This window comes from Sebastes umbrosus, chromosome 6 (assembly GCF_015220745.1).
Source record: "Sebastes umbrosus isolate fSebUmb1 chromosome 6, fSebUmb1.pri, whole genome shotgun sequence".
NCBI lineage: Eukaryota > Metazoa > Chordata > Actinopteri > Perciformes > Sebastidae > Sebastes > Sebastes umbrosus.
Genome location: NC_051274.1, coordinates 5,153,317 through 5,180,981, shown reverse-complemented (window position 1 = coordinate 5,180,981; position 27,665 = coordinate 5,153,317). Strand labels below are relative to the sequence as shown.

At 40.1% G+C, this 27,665-nt stretch overlaps 1 protein-coding gene across 1 annotated transcript in view; it reads left to right on the top strand.

Moving 5' to 3' along the window:
- Positions 1-2,936: 2,936 nt before the first annotated feature.
- calcrl2 (calcitonin receptor-like 2) overlaps positions 2,937-27,665 on the top strand; it is a 34,812-nt gene continuing 10,083 nt past the window's right edge. Inside the window, exons 1-5 of the mRNA XM_037773362.1 lie at positions 2,937-3,081; positions 20,438-20,495; positions 22,315-22,489; positions 25,194-25,301; positions 26,221-26,333. Of these exons, the coding sequence (XP_037629290.1) occupies positions 3,029-3,081; positions 20,438-20,495; positions 22,315-22,489; positions 25,194-25,301; positions 26,221-26,333 (507 nt within the window). The 5' untranslated portion in view covers positions 2,937-3,028. The remainder of the gene's footprint in view (positions 3,082-20,437; positions 20,496-22,314; positions 22,490-25,193; positions 25,302-26,220; positions 26,334-27,665) is intronic.

Below are 27,665 nucleotides of genomic sequence, written 5' to 3'. Positions count from 1 at the left end.
CCAAGCATTGTTATGCTATTAAACTTGGGCTATGCATCTTCTATAATTGGTCTATAATACTCCAATAATATTCCAACTGAATTGTTATACAGCAGGGTTAGTTTTCTTTTTAGTGTTAATACTTAAAATGTTTTCCTGTATTATTTATAGCCTATAGTATCTCTCTATAGACTATTATTGTTACTACAGATAACTCCAAAAAAGCTTAAAGACAAAACTTACTATAGTTGAATAGTTATTTGATTATTCACACATATCACAGCCTTCGTCTGAATCTTTAATTCTTCTGGAAATGTTTGGCCTAATATTCAGAAAACTTTTAAATAATGTTTCATTAATTATATTTATTCACAACTAAAAAAAAAAGTTATGACAAACAGTTCACTAATTATTTTACAAAAGGGTGTGAAGGATGTATTGATAAATTACAGCACCCTCATTTTCATCCTCCCTCCCCCGTGCTGTGCGTCGGCTCGTCCAGATGCCCCCACATAGTTTTTAGTTTTAGTTTTAGTTTTAGTAAAATGTAGAAGTGTCAGTACTGCGTACCGGTGAGTACCGGTGAGTTTCGGCCCACTTCGAGCACTGTTCATAATAGTTAATTGCACCACATGCCTCCCTGCAGGTCTACCAAAAATAAAAGCGATTACAGGGGTATTTCAGGATATACAGCATGTAACATTAATTGAATTGTATGTGATTTGGTTTCTGATTTGTGCTTCTCTTTTTGGAAACTTTACACATCGTTGACCATCCGTACCATTCTTCTGAATGCGATATCTCAGGAATTAGAGGGAATTTCTTCAAATTTGGCTCAAATGTCCACTTTGACTCAAGGATGAACTGATTAGGTTTTGGTGGCCAAAGGTCAAAGGTCACTGTGACCTCACAAAACACATGGCCATATTCAAAAATTCATATACTGATTATGACAATTTCACACAATTGTCTAACAGGATAAAATGATGAACTGATGACATTTTGGACAGGCATGGATGCAGACTGCAACTTGACTGGTTGGTGGAGGCATGCAACCACGAAGCGGTAATTCTAGTTTTGTAATTTAGAATAATCAAGATTTTTCTAAATTTTTCATTCAGCCAACATTTTTTTCTGGCTTTATTGTACATGTGTGTGAGTGTGTGTGTGTGTGTGTGTGTGTGTGCGTTTGTCTAATTCAAATCGAATCTAATTCCTCCTCCATCGAAGGAGGAGGAATTCGATTTGTGTGTTGTTACAAATATAGAGCTGCTACACACGGAATGTAACCTTCAACTGATTTACTCTTTAAGAAGATTCATGTTAACCAACATCAGTGAGGGTTAAGTGTGTGACATAACACAGGCTCATTTTACATGTCTGAGTTTCTTCTTTATTTGACTGAATTCAACATTAAAGCAGTCCAGTGTAGCCAGTGTGGTGCTGAGAAAGTGTTGAGTGGACTGCTGTGGTGCTGGAGCTGGTTGTGTGATGCTGCTGGCTCTGTGTGGTCTGGTTGACGTCCACTCTCAGGGGCTCGTGGAAGAGTCCTGCCCTGTGATATGAAAAACAAGTCAGGAATGTGGATCCTTCTCTACATCTGCTGTCAGTGTCTCCCAAACTGACGCATTCACACCAAGAGTGAAGCGAATTTTCTTCTCGCTTTACTCGCACGAGTTGGACTGGTGGTAAATTTTGTGTTCATGCGCGCTAGACGCATCCGAGAGGAGAAATTGATCTCTACAGATACCAAAAACTTTTCTTTCTGCCATTCCCGCCATCAACCATGGACAAAATAACCACAGTCGTTGCTTTGTACATGTTGTGGAAGTCCCAGATATGTCAGAACACCAAACGCTGTCTTGTTTGGGTTTATAACATCACCTGGTGGCGAGCTGTATTCACATACAGTGCCACTGAACTGACTGCATCTAAAAAGGCACACGTTGCTACTGCGGTAACAACCCAAAATAAACAGACTGTGTTGTGATTTCATTGCAATAAACAGATCAAAAGGATGCCGAAATAAAAATAAAAAAGATTGCGATTCAGTTGTCCCTCTCTTTCCCCTCCTCTCCTGCTATAAAGACAAACCATCCCTCTCACCTTCTCCATCACCTCTATCAGGCTCAGCAACCTCGTCATCCGGACCAGCGACGTCCACCTCCACCTCAGCATCCAGACTAAGCAGACCAAAGAAGTCTTCATTGTCTAGGGCGAGCAGATGAAGAATGTCTTCATCACGCAGAGCAAGCAAAGCCAGATCGTCTTCTTTATCCAGACCAACGATCTTCCTCTTCCTGGACATCAGTGGGGAGTGGAGGATCGTCATCTCCACCTTTAGGGGAAAACGCACTTCCATAAAACAGGCTTCAACAGGTAAGTGTATAAGTGTATACACTGTAAGTGATACACTGTCACATATTATATTATCGGATTATTACAGCTGATGCAATAACATGGAAGCAGTTTTTGGCCTCACAAACTTTCTCATTTTACAGCTAAACAGTACGCTAAAACATGTTTCTGAAAACATTTGAGGAGAGAAATAGGCATTACTGTAACAGAATATTGATTCATATTTGATCAGCGCTGCCTAGTTTGACTGTTTGGTTGGAGTTGTGATTGACAGCCGGCTCTCATAGACGGCAGCTGGACAGCAGACCTCAGATCAGCTCTTACTGCTTGTTTTCCTCCGGTCTGTGAAATCCTGCAGATGCCGTTAGGAGCACCGGAGGACACAGAGGAACATGATTTTTTTCAGATTACCTGTCAGGATATAGTGACAGTTTTATAAAAATAACTTTTTTTAATCATATTTGCTCCATTTCTACCCACGGCAGCTTTAAGTAAGCACATGGATAATTGTAAACCAGGGCTTAAACTTCACTTTGGTTCTATATTGGCGAGTGTTTTATTTTGAAAGTGATAACAGGAAGACATGCATCTGCTACTGAGCCCAGCTTGACTGCTGCAGCTGAGCGCTCTGGGTTGGTCAGTGTTGTCAGAGGCGCAGCATGAGAGCCATCTCTGCTCGGATCATGCAAGTATGGGGATATTTGGAGGAAAAGACAGTTTGACAGCTCAAAGCTCAAAGAAAAGGTAAGAATCAAGTCTCTGCTTTCTGCTCCACAGAGTCCAGGAATCACTTGTAGCACAGTGGTTTTATGAGGCTTCACTTGAATGTGCTCGTGTGAAATGTGTCCATACAAGTCAGGATGTGATGTTTTACCCCCATGAAAAATAACTGTGTCTATGCAAGAGTCAATATAATAACTGTAGTAATAGAAAAAAATCCATATATAACAACCTTCTTATATATATATATATATATATATATATTAGAAAAGTTAAGTGTCTTGAACATTATGGGGATTATAAAGTAAAGAATAAAAACACAACAGCACTTTAAGATATCTATAAACACACAATTGAGCACCATATAGGTATAATGTAAGTTCCCATAATAAGACTATAGAAATATAGGCCTTATAGGTTTATTATCACAAACCATATTAAATTATAAAGTAGCCATTGACTGCCACAGACACACTAAAAGTTCTTATAGTAATATTAAAGGAATATAACTGTGTTTTTTTTTCTGTACAGGGTCGTAAAGTATGTCATTGAGGATGAATGCAGGTTGAGGGAAGGTCACACCCTGAGCTGGCTTGTTGCCTGCTTCTACTGTTGCAATTCTAAGTATATGAATAGAAATAGAATAGAGTTGAATAGAGTGTCGCTGTGATTATCTCCACTAATGTGAAACACAACAGATGGCCGATGAGTCCTTGGTCAACATACAGTATGGGAGCCTGCAGTGAGTCGACGCAGAGTTAAAAGTGAATGATGTGACGGTGAAAATGAGCAATATTGCAGTGATTTAGTCATTTACTGGAAGCTGCTAGTGTTTCCTGTCATTAGCAGAGTTCTAGGACTCAATCAAACTCTAATCGGCTTTTAATGCAGGAGCTTTTTTAACTGAGCTTTTGTGTAACCTGATGTGCAGTTCTACATAAATTATATATTAAGGGTGTCAATGGATTAAAAATATTTAATCAAGATTAATTGCAAATTAATCACACATTCTTTATCTGTATAAAATGTACCTTAAAGGAAGATTTGTGAAGTATTTAATACTCTTATCAACATGGGAGTGGGCAAATATGCTTTCTTTATGCAAATGTATGCTTATACTGTATTTAGAAATCAATTAACAACACAAAACAATGACAAATATTGTCCAGAAACCCTCACAGGTACTGCATTTAGCATTAAAAATATGCTCAAATCATCACATGGCAAACTTCAGCCAAACAGGCGACAACAGCAGTCAGTGTGCTGACTTGACTATGACTTTGCAAAACTACATGTGATTATCATAAAGTCGGCATGTCTGTAAAGGGGAGACTCGTGGGTACCCATAGAACCCATTTTCATTCACATATCTTGAGGTCAGAGGTCAAGTGACCCCTTTGAAAATGGCCATGCCAGTTTTTCCTCCCCAAAATTTAGCGCAAGTTTGGAGTGTTATTTAACCTCCTTTGAGACAAGCTAGTATGACATGGTTGGTACCACTGGATTCCTTAGGTTTTTTTAGTTTCATATGATACCAGATGTTGCTTCACTCTAGCTTTAAAACTGAGCCTGCTACAACCTAAAAATTGCAAGTTGCGTTAATGCGTTAAAGAAATTAGTGGCGTTAAAACAAATTTGCGTTAACGTGTTATTATCGCGTTAACTTTGACAGCCCTAATCTATATAAATGACTGAGTGTTTCAGCTTCAATAGATACTATTCAAAATGACGACCAATCAAAAATAAGCTAAAACACACAGTATCTCTCTTACAGACTTTTGCAGTTTGATTATAGCTAAACAGAGCAGAACAAATTAAAGAACAGAGTTGGATTCCAGTGACTGAGTATCTTTTCCATTTGACATTCAGTCCACATCCAAAGCACCAACGTTAGAGAAAAACGATGTAGGTTACATGGATGTATAGATACAACCTTGAAGCTGCTCACAGCAGGCTGGATGCACAAAAGTGCTTTGTTATTTTCTCTCAGTATTTGCATTTGTCCTGTGGGAGATTTCCATTCACTTTTACATGCACATTAGCGATCACTAGTAAACCCTACAGACTGGCAGGAGCTGCTCTCTCATAGAAGTCATGTCTCTCGCTGGGCCTGATCCACACAGATACTGTATATATACAGTATATGTAATCTTATTCCTTACTTGTCACTCTCTGTTATAGAGTTGCACTCAGTAATATTATTATCCTCAGCCTCGCATTTGCCGCTACAAAATTTGCAAGGCAGCTTTTATTTCACCAGCAGAGGCTATTTCCATGTTTGCTTTGTGTGTTTCTATCTATACTTGGCTCAGGAATTGTCTTCGGGGATACCCTTTACCCCTCTCTGCCTAGTGTTGCCAAGTTGTAATCCTCACACCCAAAGACATCGATCTCGGACCAGCTCCTCACTTAACTTTTGAATGCCTCAGAATGCTTCCTGGACTCTACAGTCTGGCCGAGTGTCTGTCCGTAGGAAACGTTCACCCCACCCGTGCCCCAGCGTGTCTTTGACTGGAACAGCCTGCTCTTGCCAGGCAGCTAACAGTGTATTAATAAGTGTTTTGGCAGCTACTTTGGTCCCAACCCCCAACTCGCTCTCCACTCCCCCCCCCCCCCCCCCCCCCCCCCCCCCCCCCCCCCCTTTCATAACACAAACAAGCCAACAAGCCCACCGCCCCCTCCAAGTACCTGAAAAAACATGTGCTTATTTTAGGCTCGGGGGGGAAGATAACTGACGCGGCAGGGTTGCATACTAATAATTGCAGGGGTCGTAGTTAGAGTGGCAAAGATTTCCTATCACTTTGCATGACAATAAATGATAGGATCCATCACATACTTCAGTCATTAGTGTTCATGAACAATACCAACTCCCTCTATTATTTATTTATGATGCTATAAAGCTGTAGACAATCTTACTTGTTGCTCCCTTAAAGCGGCAGTAGGTAGGTCGAATATTTTTGGCATCATTGGGCAAAAATTCCATAATAACCTTTCAGCATATTGTAATTCAAGTGTTCGGGGAGAAAAGTAGACTTCTGCACCTCCTCATGGCTCTGACGGGAGGCTTTGGCCAATCACAGGTCATTTCAGAGAGAGAGAGTGCGTTCCTATTGGCTGTTCATTCAACGTAGCCAGCTGTCAATCACTCGCAAACTCTGATCAAACGGTCAAACTAGGCAGCGCTGATCAAATATGAATCAATATTCTTTTACTGTAATGCCAATTTTTATTTAAAATGTTTTCAGAAACATCTTGTAGTGTACTGTTTAGCTGTAAAATGAGAAAGTTTGCTCTGGCTGGTGGGCGGTGCTCGGTATTTCTTCAACTGATCTCAACATGGCGGTTGGGTCACAAACTTTCTCATTTTACAGCTAAATAGTTGCTGCCTAGTTTGACCGTTTGATTGGAGTTTGCAAGTGATTGACAGCTGCTCAGAGACGGCAAGGCTCCAGCTCGGCTCTGATTGGTTGCTTTCCTCTGTTCTGTGAAATCCTGCAGATGCCATTAGAAGCACCGGAGGACACCAGAATCACATTTGCTCCAATTCTACCTACTGCTGCTTTAAGGGAGTCAAGACTTATTTAACAATAACTACCACCTTATTGATAAAAAATGTGAATTGCATACTTTTTTTTTACAGAGGGGAAATGTGTGAGTTTTTTTTGTGCCGAAGTCCAGAAAGCGCGATAAAGAAACTAGGAAAGACCTCAGTGAGATGAAATGAGAGATGGGAGGAAAAAAGAGCGAGAGTAGATGCTTTGGTGATGAACGTGATGTCAGGCTGACCATATCTGAGAACTGTGTCAGCGTGTGCTGACTCCCACACTGATTGATAGGTGGGGGAGACTGTTGTATGGGTGCTGATCTTCTTCTCTCTCACCATAGCATATGGGCAATGGTAGTCAGCAGTGTGGTGGGAGAACTTGTGTTTAGTTGGACAGAGGAGTTAAGGAGATGTGTTTGTGATCATAATCGGTTCGACGATCTTGTCTTGGGAGCAATGCCTCTATTCTTTGTTCTGCGCTGACCCTGTTCTGCTTTTATAGCCCTAGGGACAAAAAATACAAAAAGACACCACATGGCATAGCTCCAAGCTGGAGGAGCTATATTTGGGTCCAGCTATGGGAAAATAACCAAGTCCGTAATCACTCATACATGGACAGCTCGGACTTTCTGTAAGTCCTGGTGCTGTAAGTGATTTACAGGATCAGACAGAGTTAAGAGCCCACTTTCTACAGAAAACACTGGACTTTAATACTGGGGACAGAAGATGTCTCAGTCATGGTGGAAAACAGGCACAAAGCCCCAGAATCGAATGAGGGATGTGCAAAAACATAACTATATCGTGTGCAGATCAACTCATAATCCAGACAAGGCGCAGTGCAACCTTTCTTATTCACTCACCCCCTGCTTGTGGGTTACCCTGTTAGTACTGTTATTGAACCTCCTTGTGGTCATTGCAGGATTTTGTGTGTTGACTGTGTTGCAACGTACTTAGTTCACACAAAGTTTTTTTTTTTTGTGTATTTATTTTGAATATACATTTCAAAGTAGCTGCCCTTAAAGATGCATTATTCATATTTTCATTATACTGAATCAGTTACGACCGTGAAATGAGTTGACAAACCTACAGAGAATAATGGTACTTTTTAACCTCTTTTAGCTCATTGTTTTGGTTTTGTGTGAGTCTCACAGCTCACATCAATCACATTTCCAGCAAGTTTCAAGCCTTTATTTTCTCAATAACATATAATGTTATGTGTTCAGTAGTGATAAAATGAATACACTGTAACATAGACAGGATAAAATAAATGTATATGTACTATAGTGTGTGCAGTTATAAACAGGTAGTAGAAGTAGTATAAAGTCTACCAGAACTACCAGACGTAAGACCAACAACCTTTCAGGTCATTTTGTCCCTCGCTGTCTGACAGTATAGTGACAGCCCATCAGCTCTTTTTTAAATTATAAAGGTGATAGAAAACCTTGGCAAATATAGCACTATAACTGGAAATTATGATGACATCAGTTGTTTTTCATGCTGAAAAATTGCTCTGGCCAAATTCAGAAAGCCTCCCAAACCATATTTGTATAGATTTTTACTTGTGTAATTTTATTAAATTTCTTGCCGTTAAAGCAGTTTTGGAAGATTTCAGAGTCAGCGAAAGCTATCATTTTTGTTACCTCAGAGCACACAGTCAGCAGCACCATCTTCAGATAAGAGTTGCAATGATTAGTTGATTAATCAATATGTTGATTGACAGAAAATTAATTTGTTCTTTCATTGATTTTCATTCAAGCTATTTATTAAGCAAACGTGGTAAAAATTAACTTTTGAAGTGTGCTTGTTGCAGGCTATTACTCTTCTATGATAGTAAACTGAATATTTGGGTGCGGGACTGTTGGTCAGACAAAAAAAAGAAGTTTGAAGATGTCACCTTTGGAACTTGTGATGGATATTTTCCTCTGTTTGTTAAGATTTTGTAGACCAAATGCTTAATCGATTGATTGAGAAAACTAGAAAAGTGCACTCAGTAGATCTCCGCCAAATGTGTCTGCAACGACCACTGCTGTAATGTTTGATTTAATGAATGAATGAATGTATCAGACGCGTTTTTCACTTTCACTATCATTTTAATATGTGCAGCTGTAGTTCTGTTAGCTCTCTTAACCAAACACACCGTAGGACTCCATTTCCCACCGGCTTCTAACAGCTAACTAGCCTTCCTCCTACCGACATGAGAGGACGCGCTCCGTTGTAGTCAGCGTTGGCTCAGTTTATCACTTTCTAGGCGCTAGTTATACATAGGATGCATACATACAGACATAAATGCAATAGTCTTAATTGTGCAAATCAGGAGCGGAACAATTCGTAATCCGTAGCAGAAACAAGAGTCTAAACTGAAGCAGTTGTTGAAAACTTGTGGCCCCTACCGGCCGGTTGAGAGTAGTGAGGAGTCAGCAGTCAATGACGGTATAAAACAGTCAATGAAATATGTTTTCAAAAAGTGTGAATCACGACAAGTCTTTGAGCATACAGTTAGAAATGAGCACAACAAATATTAGGCTGATGGGTCCGGCAGCATGCGAGATTAGCCATAGACAGACAGACACACACAACCGAACACATTATCTCCTGGTGGAAATAATAATCGATAATAATAATATTAAAAGGCTATAAGATTGTTAGCTGTGTCCCCTCACTATGAAAGTCCCTTCTATGTCCCTTTGTGTGCATGCAACAATGGCTTATTTTTAACCTGTTGGGGCTGTTTAGAAGTGCAGAGGGGAGAGAAGGGAGGAAGTGGTTGCAGGATGACAGAGGAAGATAATAGCATCCTCCTCAACCTTCATCCTTCCTCTGCCTTCCCTCACATAGCCTACATAGACTACACACACGTACACTCCTGGGGTTTGTGGTTCTCTGGATCCCCCGCTGGAATACAAATAAATAGGAATAATGTGTGACAGGCACCAGCAAACACACACTTCACTCCCTCGATAGCTACAAGATTGAGCTCTGACACTTTGACATATAACAGGGCACTATTCCTGCTTATCAGATGGAATCTGAGAGAGCTGAAGAGTTATCCGGATTCAGTGCTGAATCTTAAAGTTACTCTCACTGAACTAAAAAGGTCTCACTTAGCAGATGAGATGAGCAGCTGAATGAGCCCAAATCATTTTATTGAGCTGCTTTCTCATCTGAAATGTAATGTGAAATGAGCACTGAGAGATGGAAGTGAACTGAAATAGCTTATATACTTGCTGTAAGGTTAAGCCACCTTTTGGAGCATACATCCCTGAATGAGGTGAATTCATATGGTGGAAACTAACAATTACTCAAGTACTGTACTTAAGTTCAAATCTGAGGTGCTTACTCAAGTTGATTACGATTTTACATTAAAAAAAATGAGGGCTGTCAATCGGCTAAAATAATTAATCGTGATTAATCGCAAATTAATCACACTTTTTATTCGTTCAAAATGTACCTTAAAGGGAGATTTGTCAAGTATGTAATACTCTTATCAACATGGAAGTAGGCAAATATGCTTTCTTAATGCAAATATATGTATTATTGGAAATCAATTAACAACACAAAACAATGACAAATATTGTCCAGAAACCCTCACAGGTACTGCATTTAGCATAAAAAATATGCTCAAATCATAACATGGCAAACTGCAGCCCAACAGGCAACAACAGCTGTCAGTGTGTCAGTGTGCCGACTTCATTATGACTTGCCCCAAAACTGCATGTGATTATCATAAAGTGGGCATGTCTGTAGAGGGGAGACTTGTGGGTACCCATAGAACCCATTTTCATTCACATATATTGAGGTCAAAGGTCAAGAGACCCCTTTGAAAATGGCCATGACAGTTTTTCCTCGTCAAAATGTAGCGTAAGTATGGAGCATTATTTAGACTCCTTCACGACAAGCTAGACATGGTTAGCACCAATGGATTCCTTAGGTTTTCTAGTTTCATATGATACCAGTATCTCTGCTCTAGTTGCTTTAATGCATCAAAAAAATTGTGCCGCTTAAAGAAACTTGCATTATCGCATTAACTTTGACTACCCTAAAAGAAACATATGATACCTTTATGAAATACCATAAATTGTTAAAAAATTAGCCCACTGGTTCCCAACATTTGTGGCTTGTGACCTCTCACAATAAAACAATGTCTAGTCAGGGCCCCTTGTCATGATACAGATGTCTTTGAGTTGTTAGCAGTTCCACCAAAGAGTGGAACTTCTCAGATTTGTGTAACAGTCTGAGGCCCAAAGAGGTAGAAATCACAAAAAAGCAAAGATTCAGGACAAAGTCAACAAAATGAATGCACAATTTATAGCAGAACTTTGATTTTACATCTTTGCAACCTCATTAATCATCTCACGACCCCCTCAGATTTATCTTGTGACCCTTTCTAGGGGCCTGACCCCTGGCTTGGGAACCACCGAACCAAACTACCTAACTGTATGAAGTAGATAAACTAGCTCCAACCTAGCTAATGTCAAATGTAAGAATATATCAGCCAGAGGGACCATTTTTTAAGCAGAAATAGAACTTATACTTTTGACCCTTTAAGTACATTCTGCTGATAATAATTCAATACTTTGAATTCAGGACTTTTAATGGAGGAGGCCTATTTTTGCATTGTTGTAGGCTGTTGGTACTTTCCTTTAAGGATGTGGATACCTATCCCACCACTATAGAGAGCTGCAGGAATGAGTCCTAAAACCCATGTATGAGTAAGCATTTTAGCACTTCCTGTTCCCTCGTCACAAAGTCCATGTTTTTTTTGAATGGGTTAAATGCCTGAGATAAGGTCTGTGGTTAACACAGGTTGAAGAGATTTTAACGTTTTCTTTTACGACATAAAATATATCAATAAATATCCCACTCGTGAATTTTGAAGCTTTTATGCATCTTAAAAAAATCGGTTGCTAACAAGTGGCTAAATGAGACTACTAATCGTCATCACGCCGAACACTAGTCTGCCTTAAACAAAGTGGCGGTGACGTGAAGTCATGCGACCGTGGTGTAGTTTGTTGTTAACTTTAGCGTACTACTACTAATTTACTACTACTACTAACTTTTCTTCTGGTGATTATTTATGCTTCAAAAATCATAAAAGTGGTGTTCATTTGTGAAGATTATCTTGCTGAACAAAACGTGCAAGTATCATAAACGTGTGTTTGCCACGGAGCTTATTGTTCTGCAATAATCTAAAATCAAATGGAAAAATCCCATTGACTTTTTGTCGAAGGAACCCAGGGCGATGCTAAATTCGAAGAGCTTAGTAGATAGAATTATAAACTATTACTTAAAGAGTATGGTCTAGACCTGCTCTATAAAAAAGCATCTCGAGATAACTTTGAATAGTAGATAATACAGAAAATGAATTGATTTTAGTAATTGATCAATCATCCATGTCAACATTTTTCAATTTCAACAATTCTGATTATAGCTTCCCAAATGTGAATATTTGCTGGTTTTATTTGAATTAATATCAGCAAATTAATAGTTGCAGTCCTAGTTTGTGCTATTGGGTCTGCGGAGGGTTAAGCCCATTGTTTCTCATTCTCGGTCAGCTCTGGAGCGATGTGGCTGTGTATTGTTACTCCCTTTGGTGTTGTGTTTCTGGTATTTTATCATATCTCTGCCAAACACTCCCATCTGCAGCACAACACTCAATTGTTCCTTTGAGTTATACTCATTTTAGTTATCTTAGAAAGTACATAATTTAATAATAAAATGTTATTTTCTCTTCAGTTGTTGGCAGCAGAATTCCAGTCAGCTATCTGCTCATTTTAGGCCACACTGTTTTTTTTTTTCATTGAAGATTTAGTCTGTTCTGTTCTCCTCTAGGCATACGTTATATCCGTGTGTCTGGATTTTCCCAAATTAAGTTCAATACTTCCAACTGCATCCAATTACAGCATTTTTAAGGTAGATTTACATGTCCCTGCAGGTAATATCAAAGTCCTTCCACCCTGCAAAAAATATATATATATATATTACTATGGCAACACATGCATTAACAGATTTTTTTTTTATGTATTAAAGGCCTTCTTTTGAAGTACTGCTGGTCATTCTGTACCTCAGGCAATAATGACCTCTAGGGTCGGGACAAACGTCACAGCAGCATCTGCAGTCCATTTCACTGGGTGCAACGGCCAATAAAGCTAAATCTGGTGTAACAAAACAGAAATGTTTGGATTTCCCATCATCCCATGACCCCATGATAGCAGTGGTATCATCAATGTGCAGTCCTGATGTTTTGTTTTTGTTTTGTGTAGCCTAACCAAACATAGAGACTTTAAATATTTTAGCAGATACAGATGAGTTTGATAAAAGATATTTCAATAATCTAAAACTCTTTTTTTTGTGTCAGTACCTCAGAATTTAAAGGCAGTTATTTATTCTGTGAAGAAATGTAACAATCATACTGGAAGAAATCCACTGCAGAGGATGCAGATACCAGTTAGTTTCTCCACAACAGTTCTGCTGTTAAAATGCTTCTAAATGGAAAATTACCATTCCTTGGATGTTTTCCAGTGGCATTCTGGGAAATGTAGGACGTCACTAATTGATTTAGAGGGGGCTGGAGGTTGACAGAAAGTGGGCGTACAAAAAAATCACAGCAGTTCATCTGTAAATAACTTTGAGAATGGATAAAATATTACTGGAAGGGTGGAACACTGGCCCAAACAACACTTGTTGTTTTATTGAGATACCTAAAAGCCAGGAAAGCTTTTTATAAATGATTGATATTGTTCTCCCACGTTGTTGTCTGTTGCCAGGAGTGGCTAGTCAACGCCAGACTACATCCTAATGAGCATCAGAATGAGTCATTGAGAAGGGCAGTTCATATTTTATCCGATAAAACACATGTTAATATTCATGTTATGGCCACAAATACACATACTGTATATTTATGTCATATCTCCCAGCAAGAACACGTAGTACAAAGGAAGGGGAATGTTATTGGAGCCACTCTTTATTTATTTTGTAAGCTCTGTCTTATAAACAAATCTTAAGAAATATATTTGTTTAAGCAGGGAAAAAAAAGTTTAATGACTAAGCCCTGCCATAATACCACTGATATTGACTTGTCCTGTGATTGTGAGGCATCATATGAATTTTTGGCTCAGGAGATGTGTGTTTAATTTCCTCAGTTGAGGTTAGTCTCCTTTGGAATGCTTATTAATATAAAGTAAAGGACCCAGAGGCTCAAATGCAGGTCTTAATATTCTTTGTTCCTAGTTTATGAGTCCCTCCTTGATCCAATCAAAACCAGTCAAGATGTGCTGATATACTGTGCACAAAATATTAAGCCTCCCTCTTCTTTGCGTTAGACATTTAATTCCTTGTTAATTTTCTCAGAATGTCCACATCTTTGCCTTAAACCCCTGTGAAGTAGCAGTTTAGCCCAATCACAGGAGGCTGTTTGAATGTTTGGTCACATCTCGGCAGCAGTGTTAGTTCATTCAGTATGCTTCCAAAACTAATTGGACTGTTTCATCATTGTGATTGTTGTGAGCATGTTGCTCGGTGTGTGATTTCTGCAGTCAAAAGACACATTCATCAGAAACATCCCTTACCTTGAGCGCTTTGGTTGCTAGGAGACACTGCTGCAGCTCTTTCAGCCCTCCTCATTTCTCAGCAGTTGGTCTCAGCACCTGGCAGGTAGCTTTGACAGCAGATTGATGGCATTATAGGGTCCGATGCACAGACTGTATATAAGAAGTGGACGTAGTCACCGTGGCGTCACCTATTGGTTTGTGGACTGCTGTTTTGGAAGCCTCGGGTTCGGCATTTTGGCCGTCGCTTTCTTGGTTTTTGGCCATTGCCATCTAGTTTTTTTTAAACCAGAATTGACAACAGAGGTTGGAGCTAAGTACAAACTAACGTTGAATCAGATGTTTTCAGGTGACCAAACTCGTCTGAACACACACTGTGAAAGGGTTAAAGTTGTAAGAAAACACAGACAACTCCCAGATCGTACAACGCCGTGGTAGAGACTTGTCAAGGTAGCCACGTCCTAAAGCATCCCCTGCTTTATGGTCTATTAGACTCTAAATGGGACCATAATTTACTAAATGAACATCATGCTGTCTTGAAGAAGACTTGAAACTAGCGATTGAGACCATAAACTCATGTTTACAATGTTTACTGAGGTAATAAATCCAGTGAGAAGTAGGCTCATTTTCTCATAGACTTCTATACAATCAGACTTCTTTTAGCAACCAGAGGAGTCGCCCCCTGCTGGCTGTTAGAAAGAATGCAAGTTTAAGGCACTACAGCATTGGCCTCACTTCTCAAATCCAGAGGTTGTCCACTGGTCTGAAGTGGATTTTTTAAGGCTGATACTTGTGTTAATATTTTTCTAATTAAAGCTGCCAATAGCATGTGACTTTCTGCTGTAATCTGATGAGTTTAAGTTTCCTCCACATGTTGTACTAGTGGCTCTGTGTTTCTACAGCTGTTACCCGACAAGCATTCCAGTTTGACAATGACTGCTCTCGGACCATCTAAACATAACACTGGAGAAAGAAATCAGGGCTCCTTTAAAGGAATGCACTGAGATCGGGAGATTTATCAACCAACAGAGACACCAACAATTACCAGTGATTTACGTTTAGATCATTGGCTGTGGCGCTATTTATACCCATGTTAACTTTTAGTGAGATGGTGAAAGAATTTTTGCAAGCTCTGTGCAACCAAATATGGCTGTTTTTGAAAAATAATGAACAGAAAATCCGAGATAAAAATACTAACACTAACTAACCACAAACATACTTGTAAACATTACTCAAACATGAGGAAATAGTGTATTTTTTGGGCTATTTTCAGTCCCCGATTTGGTGCATTTCTGAGTATTTACGGCAGCAGGACGGTGTATCTGGGATTGACTCAAAGTAAACTACAGTGCCCATGGCTGTGTCCAAAATTATTCACTCATTCACTACTCCCTACTCACTACCCAGGGAGTTCTAGAGGACAATATGAGTGAGTCTAGTGAGCTCATCGGAAAAATGTAAAAACACTTTTGGACACTACTGGTCACTTTCTCTGAGCAGTTAATTGCGTCATTGCTGTCACGCAATTTAAACATGCCAGATCAACGTCTGCTGGTAGACCATCCATAATAAATACCGACATGTTTTTTTGTGATAAATACATATAAGTGAAATGCTCTGAGTTGATTTAAGTTCCCCCCTGGTGTGATTGATGCAGCGTGTATGTCTAGGGCTTTTATTATGAAAGGTAAGAACCGAAGGGGTAAAGCGGTGATGCGCAGCTGTCTGCCGTTGTGGCAATAAGTGTATTTTCTAGGGCTGTCAAAGTTAACGCGATAATAACATATGAAACTAGAAAAACTAAAGAATCCATTGGTACCAACCATGTCATACTAGCTTGTGGACAAGGAGGCAAAATAACGCTCCAAACTTACGCTAAATTTTGGTGAGGAAAAACTGTCATGGCCATTTTCAAAGGGGTCCCTTGACCTCTGAACTCAAGATATGCAAATGAAAATGGGTTCTATGGGTACCCACGAGTCTCCCCTTTACAGACATGCCCACTTTATGATAATCACATGCAGTTTTGCCAAGTCATAGTCAAGTCAGCACACTGACACACTGACAGCTGTTGTTACCTGTTGGGCTGCAGTTTGACATGTTATGATTTGAGCATATCTTTTATGCTAAATGCAGTACCTGTGAGGGTTTCTGGACAATATTTGTCATCGTTTTGTGTTGCTAATTGATTTACAATAAAAAATATATACATACATTTGTATAAAGCAAGTATATTTGCCCATTCCATGTTGATAAGAGTATTAAATACTTGACAAATCTCCCTTTAAGGTACATTTTGAACAGATACAAAATGTGTGATTAATTTGCAATTAATCACAATTAAATATTTGAATCGATTGACAGTCCTAGTATTTTCCCAAATTAATAAATAAAAAATACTTTGTGGCCGTTTGTGTTGTGATGCTGCTCTTCTCTTATTAGATACATTATTTTCTTGCCACAACTCATGTTTTTGTCTCAATCGCACTGCTCTTTCTCCTCTCGTCCGCTTGCCATTTTGTGCTTCAGCGCAATGCATGATGGTACATAGTGCCTGTTTAGTGACCATCGTTGTCCAATATTTTTCACAATGCATTGTGGGATACATTGAGTCTACTATATAGGGTCCTGACAGGAAGCAAAGACCACTGCACAGAAGAGAGTGAAGTGGAGATCCATGGTGGACTCCCTATGCTCCCAAGGGGGCCAAGAGGATTAAGAAGAAGAAGACTATATAGGGTGTAATATTTCGCACTACAAAATGGCAATGGTGAAAATGGAGTAGTGAGTGATTTTGGTCACAGCTCATGTCCATCGTAGTGAAGTAACATGTTACCCAGTGCAACATGTGGCTCAGTGATGTGTTTTTAACAGTTTCTGGACAATCATGGAGCTCTATGGCAAAGAGGAATAAGCTATATCTGGCTTTGCATACACAGCCAATACCTGCTAATGAATTCATTGCTGGTTTAGGTTTATTTATAGTAAGAAAACTATTAAATATACCTGCACTCATCCTTTAAAATAAACCTGGCTACATCAGATCAGATGATATTTCACCTTTTAAATGTAGTATTGTACAGGCTCCAGGAAAAAGACAGACACATCATTCGTAAAAGATTACTCCACCAATTTAGCATTCCTAGAACTGCGTTGGACTCACGAAGGAGAGTGTAAAAGTTCCATCCAAATCGATGCAGCAGAATCTGACTTCATGCACAAAAGGATTTATGCAACTGTTATGTGTATGTGCTGTATTTACTGTGTATATGCAGTAGTACTCCCCGAGAAATTTGCTGGAGTTCACCTTTAAAGGTCATTGACATGTGGTGTTTATGTCTTCATCACTTTCCAGAATTGAGCCTACCAGCAGCACATGAAATGAAAAGCAAAGCAGAAGGGCTGGGCAGAGTTAGGGACACACACACAGACTCAACGTGAGCCAGAGTGACTGAGATAAATGTTGACAGACAACAGTGTAGGAGAGAAAAAACAGAGGAGACAGAGGCAGGTTGAGAGGAGAGACTGTCAAAGATCAGCAAAGAGAGGAAATCAAGAGATAACATGAGAGAGGAGGGAGAACGAGAGAGTGGAAGGGTGTGTGTGTGTGTGTGTGTGTGTGTTTGACCTAAGTTTAAACTCCTCTTTTCCTCATGTCCCCCTACGGGAGACATTGACATTTAAAGCTCAACTATTAACCTAATTTGAACTGCCTGCAAGACATGTTTTCATTTTCCTGTGTTTCTGTGTCTCTGCAGCTTCCTCAGTTACTATCGTCAGCACTTGTTCTTATTTATTACTTAGTTATTCATTTCTATCTGATGCTCTCGATCACCTGGTCACTGATCGGAGGTGATGACTCCAGACAAAATAAGGGACAAAGGAAGTGACCAATGCAGCAACCTTTCAGTTTGTATTGTCGCCAGAAAACAAAGACAAACCAAACGACTTGGCTGCAGCTCACAGATACAGTAGATTGTGTCGGTCGGTGCCGATGGTGTACAGCGAGCACTGCCAAGGTATTATAGTGTGTGAGTGTGTGTGTCTTTGGATTTACAATGTCCTGATGGGGAACAATACATTGCTAGAGGCAACTGTGTTCATAACAGATAGAAAGGCATCCATTGTTTGGGTCTTATTGAATGGAATTGTAATTATAAATGAATGTCTGTTTGTAGGAGTTTGTGAGTAAACTCAGACTGCAGGCCAAGGGGAAAAGATGTCACAGTGCTGTGTGAAATGCCAAAATGAGCAACGGATGGGACGCATTTACAAAAAATAACATCTTTTGGATTATTTTTCAGTTTTACCTGCATTAATAAAGGTATTGAAACTCTTTAATATTTTTGCTTTCTGTGTTTCAAACTACAGAAGGCTGCCAAAGCGTAGGCTGTGTCAGCCTCATCCAATGTGATCTCACAGAAATACGTCAAATGACCACGACCTCTTGACAGCGGAAACAATTTAATTGGGGGTAATTAGGTAACAAAACTACTTTGTTAGGTTTAGGAAAGAAGAGATCATGGTTTGGGTTAAAAGAACGTAATTTAAAATAACTCAAAACAGACTTTTGGTTTCACGTGGGACACGAACACAGGTCACCTGTGTGAAAGTCCCGTGTTTGACCCATCCGTCCACCCCAACCTCATCCTACATGGAGTTTGATCAAAATCTATTTCTGTTGAACCTGGGAATTTGTAGACAAAGGATCCTAATTGGCTTTCCATTGGCATTATTTCACACATATAGGTATTTGGGGGCGGCGTCATTTTTGTTGGAGGCGCAAACGCTGGAGATGGAGGTGCATGATAGGCATTGTAGCGGGCAGCGGCATGGGTGGAGTGCGACGTGACATCGCTGTGTGTAAAAGAATTGTTTCCGTGGTGCCGACACGTAATTTTAACACGTTGTGTGGCGCTGTCAAGAGGCTGTGGTCAGTGGTTTTAGGAGGTGGGTTTAGAGCATTGTATGCTTTGTGTGTGAGAGAGAGAAAAAAGAGGGAAAGACACAAAAGGCAAAATTTATGTCTACGCTTGACACTTTCCTTGTAGTAAAGGTTTTCTCATGCCAAGGGGTATTAAGTAGTCTATTGCATCAACCAGTAAGAGTACCAACAACTTGATGGGTCTCTTTATTACTTCTGTCAGTTCCAGAGTTACCCTTCTACCATGGTCTGTATTGTAAATGGTTGCGTTAGATATGGCGGAGAAGGTTGTGCTCTTTGAGGGAGCTCTCAAAGAATCCAAACTAATCCCCGGTTTAAACACTCACACTATGAGAGATAGCTGTATACATGAACATTAGATCTTATCAGAGTCAACAGTACTAAAACCCTTTTGGGGGGGAGGTGGAGGAAGCCACAGCACCAAGCAAGTGTTAAAGGAATAGTTTTGGCAAATATGCTTACACTCTCATGTCTGACCTTTAAATATGGGGCTGCAGCCAGCAGCCCGTTAGCTTACAGTAGCTTTTGCACACAAAGACTGGAAATAGGAGGAAACAGCTGTTAGCTGAATAGGATAAGATTACAGATAATGGATGGAGCATATGACATTGTGATTGACATCAAAATGACCACTTTTTATTGCATTTACATTTAAAAGAAACACAGCTGAAGATATCATGTTGTGTCATGCTGGCCTTGAGGTCCAAAGACCATGTAGCCAGTTTCCTCCCTCACAGATGAATACAGCCCAACATGTTTTCCCACCAAAGAGACACTTTGTGTAGACACCCTGCCTCTGTCACCTCTCTCTCTCTCTCCTATGACTCCTCACGCTGAGTATTTATTTTTCCCTTGTTTGGCTCATTAAAGAGGGAACACTAACGGGAACTTGCTGCCCTTTCACCCAAAAATAATAACAAACACATCTGTTTCTCTGACCCTGAGTGGGCAGCGGAGAGCATGAACTTCCTGTCCTGATAGACGAGAAAATATGCATACTGTAAATATATATATACATAAGCACACTTGTGAGACCACACACTCAAACAAACGATTTGAATTTAAATCACTACAGGCATTTGCAAATTTCTTCATTTTCCATTAGGTCATGGACTTTCACTCTGAATATATGAAGGTTTTATTTAAGGGTGGCTGTAGATTCTTGGTCTTGTTTGTGTAATACTATATATATATACATATATATATATATATAGAACACTTTGTTTATTGTAAGAACCACTGTTTTGGAATAGATAACAGCTTCTCACATGTAATATATGATTACTGGCCGATCTGGTGTAAAAATGTCTAATAATTGCATCGTCTTTATTCTTGTTTCCCTTTTAGAACCATGTGGAGGACGCTAACACTCTCACTGATAGTTGCTCTGGCTTTGGGCACAGAGGTGAGTGTGATCATGTGTGTGTAGACGCATAGCCCTCTTCTTTTCATTCTGTGTAAATAATAGCTAATCGCTACGACACACTAAATGTGTACACTAAGTAGGGCTGTCCTGAAAACCATTTTTTGGGCTTCGAAGCTCCGGTGAGAAATATTCAGAGGTATTCTAAGCTTTGCGTCGCTGCACAGCAGACTGACATGTACTTCTGTCTGTCCGTCTCCATCTCCACTGTTTCAGTGCCGCTGCCGCACTACTTACATACACGCACCTCTACACACAACAAACAGCGATATCCGTCTGAGAATAACTAACAATAATTAATGTTTAATATGAGTAATGAATACTATTGTAGGATTATTCCTTATTCATGGGCTATTTGGGGATTTACACATTCATATTATATAAACTGAAGCATTGGTTCGAAGCTTCGAAGCATTTGGGTGAGCCCTAACACTAAGTAGGTTTTCACATACAGCATTACTTCTCTCCATACTCCACTACTTTCCCACCTTTACATTAGCCATGCATTTTTATCTAATACCCGTATATCGAAGTGTTTATTGGTTACATATGTTGTGTACATAATGTGTACATAAAATCCCATTTTCTTTGTTCTTAGTATACCTTATAGGGCTGTCAATTGATTAAAATAGTTAGTCGCAAATTAATTGCACATTTTTTAACTGTTCAAAATATACCTTAAAGGGACTGTTTGTAAGAATCAGAAATGCTTGTTAACAGCGACACCTGTGGCCATTAAGTCAACGAAAGTCAGCGTCCTGTTGCTCGGGCTTGTGCTCGCTACATAGACATGAACGAGCATCGCTCAAAACAGTGAGGCGACACACGTCAGCTAAAACCACAATATCACTCTATATTTCAGCTGCTTGGCAGTAATGTTAGCTGACCAGACGAAGGTCTCTCCATGAATCAATGCTGATCCTAGTGTTGGCTTTTCCTGCTTCAGCTTCCCGACCGCAGTCTGAGGGAACAGGGGAGACACCGGAGTTTTGGTCGGAGACGATAAGGTTTCCTCGCTGTGAAGCCCCGTCACTTCACAAAACACGGGAAACCTCTGTTGGTCTGGAGGAGCTGCAGCATTTATTTCTGCACAAACATCCACTGTACATTCACTAGATATTCTCAGAGCTAAACTAACTCTTCTGCAGTGTGTAATGTGCGCGCATGCACGTGAGAGTGGAGCGAAAACGAGCGGTGTGTTAGTGAAGGCAGGCAGGCAGAGGAGCAGAGGAGCAGAGTACAGCAGAGACTCCGGCCCTGGAGACTAAAGCTACAGTCTCCCCCGCGTCCAACACTGATTTGCAAGATGGGCTTCACTAGATATAACTTTGCGATTTTGGTGGAGTTTGTGTTGGAGTCTGAGTCTGAACAGCGTAGCCACACACGAGTGCGCATGGGACACCGACCCGGATTGATTTATACGTGTAAGAAGTAAAAAACAGTCCCTTTAAAAGGAGATTTGGCAAGTATTTAATACTCTTATCAACATGGGAGTGGGCAACATACTTGTTTTATACAAATGTATGTATATATTTATTATTGTAAATCAATTAGCAACACCAAAAAAAATAAAAATATTGTCCAGAAACCCTCACAGGTACTGCATTTAGCATAAAAAAATATGCTCAAATCATAACATGGCAAACTGCAGCCCAACAGGTAACAACAGCTGTCAGTATGTCAGTGTGCTGACTTGACGAGAGAGATATTTGAGTCTAATAAGAAAGATTATGTCAGGATGAGACATTCATCATTCTAACATCTCAAACATACAGTAAGTGATGTGATTTTTTTTACCCAGGTGTCCCAGTCTGAGGATGTGGGCTCCATGGTGGCTGTGGAGAAGGCGGTGGAGGTGCAGCAGGAGAATTTAAGCGACATTTCCTCCGTACTGGGAAACTCCCGACACCAGATCCTGGCTGCTCAGTTTGAGTGCTACCTGAAGATAATCCATGATCCACCACGTACAGATGAAGGTGATGAGACTTTACCAATGTTCTGTTTATTCACAGTTCAGCTGATAACGGAAGTTACATCTCCTTAATGGTATCAACACATTTTATTTCAATCACAACACGATGCTTCCAAGTGAAGCAGTTTTAGTGAAATCACTCCCTTTGCAAATGTAATCACTTTTATTACAAGTAAAACATTTAATTACAGGATATCCTTTTAAAGTTAATCAGTTTTCATTGTGCTTAGATAGCCTTGCCAATAATTCAATGGGCTCCTATTTTAGCACCACTGTAATGATGGGATCAAGCCCCCCAGGAAGAGCGCCGGGCTTTGAAGCAAATTTGACATTCTATGAATAGTAGTCGGCCCATCACTTTGGTCCAGACTGAAATATCTCAATAACTATTGGATGGATTGCCTTTAAATTTTATACTGACATTTCTTATTGACGTATATAGATATACAGAAAGTTGCGTGACAGTGTTTGCGAAAGAATCAGAAATGGAGGAAAAAATATTGTAGCGGTCTGTGGGCATCTAGAGCTACGATAGTCCATCATATTGGTACAAAGACCGGACCAAACTCTGTGTATAAATGTATGTATATAAACCACAGACTGTCTATGGTATAAACAACAACGTCACTGATGTTTTTATGCCTAGATGACGTTATCTTGAGCGTTGATGGAGCAGCTGCATAGCCTGGCACTGATCGATCTGAATTCAGAAAACAAGCATTATAAAAGTTGTTTGATTGTCGTCTTGCGGACAGACCCCGACAAAGCATGAATTCATACTTTTCATCATTACGTAGTTATTTCGGCATCATTTTGAGCCGTTACTTGCAATTAAATCACAGCACAGTCAGTTTATTTTAGGTTCATACTGCAGTAGCAACGTGTGCCTTTCTAGATACAGTCAGTGCAACGGCACTGTATGTGAATACAGCTCGCTGCCGGGTGATGTTTTGAACCCAGACACGACGGCGTTTGGTTTTCCGACATATCTGTGACTTCCACAACATGTACAAAGCAGCAACAGTGGTTATTAACGAGCTCCTTCTCACTTCTCTCCGGCGCGTCTAGCGCGAATGAACACAAATGATACCGGCGGTCCAAGTTGTGAGAGTAAAGCGAGGCCAAAATTAGCTTCACTCTTGGTGTGAACACAGCAAAAGACATTTCCAAATCTTACACATGAGAGCTAGTAGTTAACTCTCTCTGCTGTTCTGAAAAATAAAAAGCTGCTCACGCGTACGTCAGTGGTTCGACCTCCTGTAGCCTATGTGATCGGCCAAAAACATGGCTCTTGGCTTAAGGAGCCAGTGTTTTTGGCATCAAAGCTAGTAAAGCAGACACAGCTTGTCCCTCGAGCTCACTTTGATCCATCACTGTTAGCTTAATTTTAGTTTACCGACTCTCAACTTCTCTGCTCAGCATAATTAATGTTCAGTGAGATAAATTTCGCAGATTTCTATACATGCATTACTGGTTGCCCTACTTATTAACAGTTTCCAGTGTGTGCACACACTAAGAGAGAGAGAGACAGAGAGGAAGTGAGTGTGAAAGAAAGGAAACTTGCCCTTTGTCTCTTTCCCAGTGCCTGTTACTCCCGCTCAGTGCTTCACTGCCTTTGAAATGTTATTTTGTGCTCCGTTTCCCAGCATGCCGCAGTACAACGTAGTCCCGTCAGGTTTCCTGGTATTGTTGACAAGCTTTGTGCCAGCCGCAGTTAGACACATAGTTTAGTGTAACACACCATTTATGTTGAATAGATCATTTATATGGTTCATCCTGCCAGGGAGTTTATTAAAAATGCAAGTTCCCTACCTTTATGATTTTCTGTTGACATGTGTGCCACCGACAGCTCAGACACATCACACAGCTGGTGGAGTTTATGTGTTGAGTGATAATACATTACAGTAGACTTCTCAAATGTTCGTTTAAAATGTAATCCAAAGCTATTATTTCTGATGGTATAATCTTACTTTAGTGTTCTTAAAGGTTTACTAAGACAATCTGAAATTTTGCCTGGATATGTTTCTCAAAATAATTTAAACCATAATGCCCTTAAGAGTACAGAGAAAAGAAGAAGCTGAATATTAAAGGAATATGAATCTGTGATTTCTGGCGATTTTGCCGCAGACAACAATACTCTTCACAATTTATCATTAAATGTCAAAATGTGCCTTTTTGTACCTTCAGCAATTAGACTGTTAAATGAGAGGAACAGTACAAAAACACTGCCTTGACCACACAAATTTCCCTATTTTGGATAATAAAGTTTACCTTGACCTAATATAAGACACCAACAGGCTGAAACATCTTTCCTTGGAGTAATCCTCTAAAGTGATGCCTTTTATGATTCTCTATTTGATTTAAATAGAAGAAGAAAGGGGTGGTTAGCATGAGCAGGGGTACTGTAGCCTCAGTGGCTGAACAGCTCCACCTACAGAACTCAAACTTCAACATAAGACTGTACAGAACACATGATGCTACGTTTAACAACATATAATACTATTTATGGAATTAGCATTTAGCACCAGGGACAGAGACACCGTTCAATAAACAAACAATTTATGTTGAAGAAGGTCTTATGAAGCGTGACAGGATTAGGTGCCTCACTTGTGCATACATCACTTTGAAACTAGAGGTGGAAGAAGGTTACACAGTGCTCATTCTCATCTCCTGATTTCTGTGTCATGTCCGTATACTGCCCTCTGTAGGCAGCTACTGTAACCGTACGTGGGACGGCTGGCTGTGCTGGGGGGATTCAGCTCCAGGGAATGTCATGCAGATGTGTCCCGAATACTTTTTCGACTTTGACCCTGCTGGTGAGGCCTTAACACACACACACACATACACACACACACACACTCACACACACACATATATATGCAAGCACAACTGTTTATTTTGTGTGTCTTGTATTTCCCTTTTGTTTGTATTGATATGTGTAAGGCTTTTTTATTTTTATTTTTTTATTTTTTCTGTGATTTGGTTGGTTGGCCATAGCGTCTTGACTACTTTTTGCTGTTTGTATAATGCAAAAAAGAACTAATACTCTCTAATGGGAAATTAAGATTTTCATTGTCTATTTGCAACACGTTCTGTTCCCAACTCGTCACATACCGCTTTGTCACGCCTCTGGGGTCACGCCTCTGGGGTCACGCCTCTGGGGTCAAGCCTCTGGGGTCACGCCTCTAGGGTCATGCCTCTAGGGTCATGCCTCTAGGCGTCACTTTATATCTGGCATCAAAACCACTATAGTTAGGTTTAGGAAAGAAATACACGGTTGGGCTTATGTATATATTATGTATTATGAAAATGACACTGAACGTTGAGAACACGGGACACGAGCGAACAGCTGATTGTAACATGACACACAGAACATGAACAGCGGCCACCTGGATGAAAGCCTTGTGTTTGTTGGACCCATCCACCTCCCTTTCCCTCCCACCCGCTCTGTGTGTGTGTGTGTGTTTTCGCTATTTAAACTACGTCACCACACTCCCAGCGCACTTTCCCGGGGCTTTTACTGTTGCTGCGGATGGGTTTACATTATAGTTAATGGAACGCCTGGTGTGTCTCATACCGGCGTGAAAGGGTGCCGTATGTGCCAACGGCCGTGACAAAGCCTCGGTATTTAATGCCCTGGGAATGAGAACGGGCTGCTATTTGGCACCTGATTTCACCTAAATCAAACCATAAGCAAAGTTTCTGTTGTGTAAATTATAATGCTGTCTTCAACAGAGAAGGCCACCAAAGTGTGTAATCCTGGTGGCCAGTGGTTCCACCACCCAGAGAGCAACAGAGTCTGGACTAACTACACCCAGTGTCAGGCCTACACCAAAGACAAACGCAAGGTAACACGCTATGCAGTGAAGCTGCTGTGTATGAAGGGATTTCAAAGGTTTATTAGAGTAATAAAATCAAGGCTTGTAGCCCTCTTTCAAGCGGACTGATGCACATAACCATGTGACTATAAAAAAGGCCTTTAAATATGTGTGAATGGATGTTTCTTTATTATTTTATTTGTGTTTATTATATCCTTTATTTAACCAGAAAGGTTCCATTGAAATATACAATATCTCTTCTGCAAGAGTCCTGGTCAAGATGGGCAGCAAGTACAAACGGCGACAGATAACATCACAAAGAAAAAATACAAGTAGAAACAGGGACAGATAACATTACAATTAAAAACATACCAATACACAAAAACAGACACAAAACAGACAGGACAATGCACGAAGAACATTACCCTTACATAAAACAAGGGGAGATGTAATGTACTGGGTTTTAGTCTCTGGGCAGGTAGGTAGAATAATAAAATAGTACGAAAAATTAGACATTAAAAGAGTACAATAGTACAAAAGTCAATAAAAGTATACAAACACGTTCCCTAAATAATATACAGTGCAGGAAGAGGCAAAAAACTCACTGTTAATGCAGTACAGCTGACAGGAAGTAAACTTGGACCAAAGCTGTTGCCCTAGCAACAGAATGGCAACGAAAAGGTCTGTAGGTGAACGGTGAACGGATGAAATGCAAAGTGCACCTTTTCCTTGGCACGGTGTGGAAATGTAATCCAAACCGACTACAGGAAACAACACCAGCAGGGATTATGACAGACGTTGATATGTGATAGTCAGGAGTTATTCGTGCTTGGACAGCTGAGCATAACAACATGCACTGAGGGCTAACTGCAGTCCTGACTCACTCACTTGTGTGTGAGTGAACTGAACACCGGAGACTGTAAACTAGTTTGACATTCTCCAAACTGTCAAAATCTCTGTAGGATCAAAGGTTAGTATGTTACTTTAATTCACACGCTTTGATAAGTTAGGTGAAAGAAATACCATCCTCACTACATCGGGCTAATCAAAGTGCAATATTCAAAAATACTGCTGCTACTTAAAGGGGACCTATTATGCTTTTGTGCTTTTTCCCTTTCCTTTAGTGTGTTTATATAGTTTTTTTTGTGCTTGTAAAAGGTCTGCAAAGTTACAAAGCCCAAAGTTCACGGCAAAGTGAGTTACTCTCCACAGAAACGCTGCTCCTGAACTGCCTGAAACGCCTCGCTTCAAGTCCCGACCTTTCTTTCATAAAAAATAAGGAAAAGTGAAATAAGTCCCATTTAAAGCATGTAAACATGTTCTTGTAGAAACCCAAAAAAAATTTTGCACCTGAAAATGAGC